Source organism: Plasmodium fragile (assembly GCF_000956335.1).
Source record: "Plasmodium fragile strain nilgiri unplaced genomic scaffold supercont1.122, whole genome shotgun sequence".
NCBI classification, from domain to species: Eukaryota; Apicomplexa; class Aconoidasida; order Haemosporida; family Plasmodiidae; genus Plasmodium; species Plasmodium fragile.
Window position 1 is genome coordinate 13,507 of NW_012192702.1, and position 3,219 is coordinate 16,725.

General features: G+C 47.3%; 1 protein-coding gene across 1 annotated transcript; it reads right to left on the minus strand.

Moving 5' to 3' along the window:
* Positions 1 to 1,744: 1,744 nt before the first annotated feature.
* AK88_05368 (uncharacterized protein) lies at positions 1,745 to 2,521 on the minus strand (the record flags this gene model as incomplete). The annotated part of the gene is made up of 1 exon (XM_012482970.1): positions 1,745 to 2,521. One exon carries the CDS (start codon positions 2,519 to 2,521, stop codon positions 1,745 to 1,747), a length of 777 nt encoding a protein of 258 aa, XP_012338393.1.
* Between the last annotated feature and the right edge of the window lie 698 nt (positions 2,522 to 3,219).

The following is a 3,219-nucleotide window of genomic DNA, read 5'->3' on the forward strand; positions in this document are numbered from 1 at the left end:
GGGATGGCGCAGGGTGCTGGAACAAGTGCGCAACACGGGGGCACTGGAGTGCAACGTGCGTGAACCACGACCAGGTTGGCACAACCTGGCCTGCACAGCACACGCGCAGGCACGAAGGCAACAGGGGGACATGAAACGCTATGCGCAACAAGCGCAGCAGAACAGGAATAGAACAATGCTGCATGCAGGCCGCACGTGTAGTGGACGCAAGAGTAACCGAATCGCACGCGGCAACATGACAGCACACAGTGCGGCCACATACGTGGCACCACCAAAAGCGTAAGGTACAATGTGCAGCACGCAACAACAGTGCACGAGGACATGAGGCGTGCACTGCACTGCGCACGCCGCAGCAGCAGCAAGTGCGCGCCCTGCGCCAGCAACGCGCCGCGCGCCTGGTATCAAATGCGCACGCCAGGCGCAGGCGTCGGATGCAGCAGCATGAAGCGAACACGTGCGCCACGCGCGCGGCGCGCGCGCGCAGTATGCGCAGACTGTGGCCGCATGCCACCATGTGGTCGCGGCGCCCGTCACAGTAACGTCAGCACCGCACGCGCAGTATAGAACCGTGCGCCTGGACCACACGGCCGCGTTGCGCATCATGTGCGTGGCATGCGCACAAGCCTGCAGCAGCAGGCAACGGGCGTAACAGAACCACCACACAGGCAACACGAGCGCAGCGCGCACACGCTCCATGCGTGCACCGTGTGGACATAAGAGACATACAGCATGCGATGGTGGCGACGGTACCGCGCGAGGCGCGCACAACAGCACGCGCCAGGCCTCATATGCACCCCGCGTTGCGACCCTACAGGCGGCACCTGCGCGTAGCACTCAGTACCTGCAGCAGCATCATGTATGGTCCGCATGCGCGCGCGCGCACGCTGCGCACGCAGTCCTCGTGTTGCCACGGCGCACGACGCATTCATGGACACTAGCGTGCCGCATGCACATAACGCGGGGGCACCACAGCGCACACGCACATAGCACATCTTCGCTCACAGCAATGCACCATTGCCGACAGCACCCCAGCGGCTCGGTGACGACCATGAGTGTGCAGTACACCGGGCATCAGCAACAGCCACGAGTTTAGGAATTTATGGATATAAGGGGATTATATGTGCACCATTGCTCAAAAATATTTGAGACGTGGAAGAACGTGTGTACCCTGTCCCCCTTCAGCGCGCCTGTCCCTGTACATGATGTTGCAGGCGACGATGCATACCTATATCTGTTTATGCTATATTCTACATGAAGTATGTTGTTATTATGCTGCGAATACTTATAGTGCCGTCAACGCGGGATATTCATTCGGTGCCAGAATTTTTCAAGTGCGGACAAAAAAAAAACAGCACTGTTACATTTTATAAAAATATTTGCCACAGGTTGTATGAATGGTAATCATCATCTAATGTTTGTTACATATAGGATATTTGTATATTATACATACATATAAAATGTAGTACCATGTATACCCTTTTTAGGGGTACATTAGCCTTTTCTTAATATCAATAAACTATGTATCACATAAACAACCCCCGTTATATATACACAAACCATGTACATTGGACAGATATAAACATCAGTATAATTTAAGGCGCAACTATATGGTACAAAATATAAATATTAATAAACCCTGTCATAAACATAGTACGAAGTGTTATAAACAGGTAGATATAAGAAATATATATAAGCATACTGTAACAGTGAAGTTGCCTGCCGGAACTGGCATACAGGAAGTTACTTATGCTTTCCTCGGTAATTTTAGTTTCCAGGGTAGTTTTATTTTCGCAGGTGCTTCCGATTTCTTAGGTACTTCTGATTTTCCACATGATTCCGGTTTCACGAGTACTTCTGGTTCCTCAGGTGCTTGTGCTTTTGCGCGTACTTCCGGTTTCTTTGGCACTTCTGTTTTTCCAGGTACCTCCGTTTTGTTAGATACTTCTGGTTTCTTAGGTGTTTCCTGGTTCTGAGGTACATCTGATTTCCCGGGTGCTTCTGGTTTCCTAGGTACCTCTAATATCCCAGATGCTTCCTGCTTGTTAGGTACTTCTGGTTTTCCAGGTACCTTCTGATTCCCGCGTGTCTCCGGTTTCTTATTTACTTCTCCTTCGTTTTTTTCCATTTCTGCGGAAACTTCCTCCTTCTTCTTCTTCTTCCAAATTTTTCTTAATACACATTTCCCTGTCTTGGAGCGGCAGAAACATACTAGCACACACAAATATATAATTGCACACAGCATGGGACTTCCATATATGGCGATGACACTCACAACGGGCTCTGCTGTTACCCCCAACGCCATCGCACTTGCTTGTACCAAGGACGGCAGTACTGGATACAAGACTGTGGCGACTACTATAAGTATTGACCATGCTCTCCTTCCCATTTTACAACGCGTCCATTTCTTCAAACCTCTTCTACAACTACTCGCTGCAGTTATATCCTGTGATTCCTTCTGTTTGTTCTGTGGCTTGTTTACTTTGTCCCTGGACTGTAATTTTCTCCGCATGTTATCGAACATCGTGTTTGTCGCCGGACTACCCGTCGCACAACCTTCGTAGAATTTACGTTGACCCCGTTTCCCTACATCCGTTCCAGCACTCAACGATACGGTTGTAATTACATCCGTTGTGTCAAATTGGCTTGTGGCATCACCCAAAGATGTGCCTAGTGTACTTGCCTAAAATGTACAAACAAAAGGGAAATATGTGCGAGTGTTATGGTGTATGTACAGAAGGATGTAGAGCGTGCACATAGTAGGACGGTTTACAGTTGTTATGAATGCGTTAAGATATTATCACAATAAATGTGGTAACTCCCCCAAAATGCAGTTGTTGGTATCATACACCGTTAGCAAGTTGCCATAAACACAGGACGAGAATAAATATAGAGAGTTTCACAAGCAACATCATTCTGTTTTTTCTTTTCCGTTTAGAAAATGCTAGAAGTGGCGATATATTGTTCATATGTATGAATTATAGAATTGTTTTCTCCGTCTTCCACATGTACGTGTATAGATTATGCGTGTAATACTTTTGTTCATCGGCCAATAGTGAACATTGATAAAATCAATTTTGTACGAGGTTTACTATGATTACCTAAGTACATCAATATGAATTAAGTAAAGAGCCCATATGCACCATAATATAAATAAAGAATAAGAGAAAGTGCATAAGAACCCGGGATAACCCATTCTTGGTACATATTATATGATGTAAC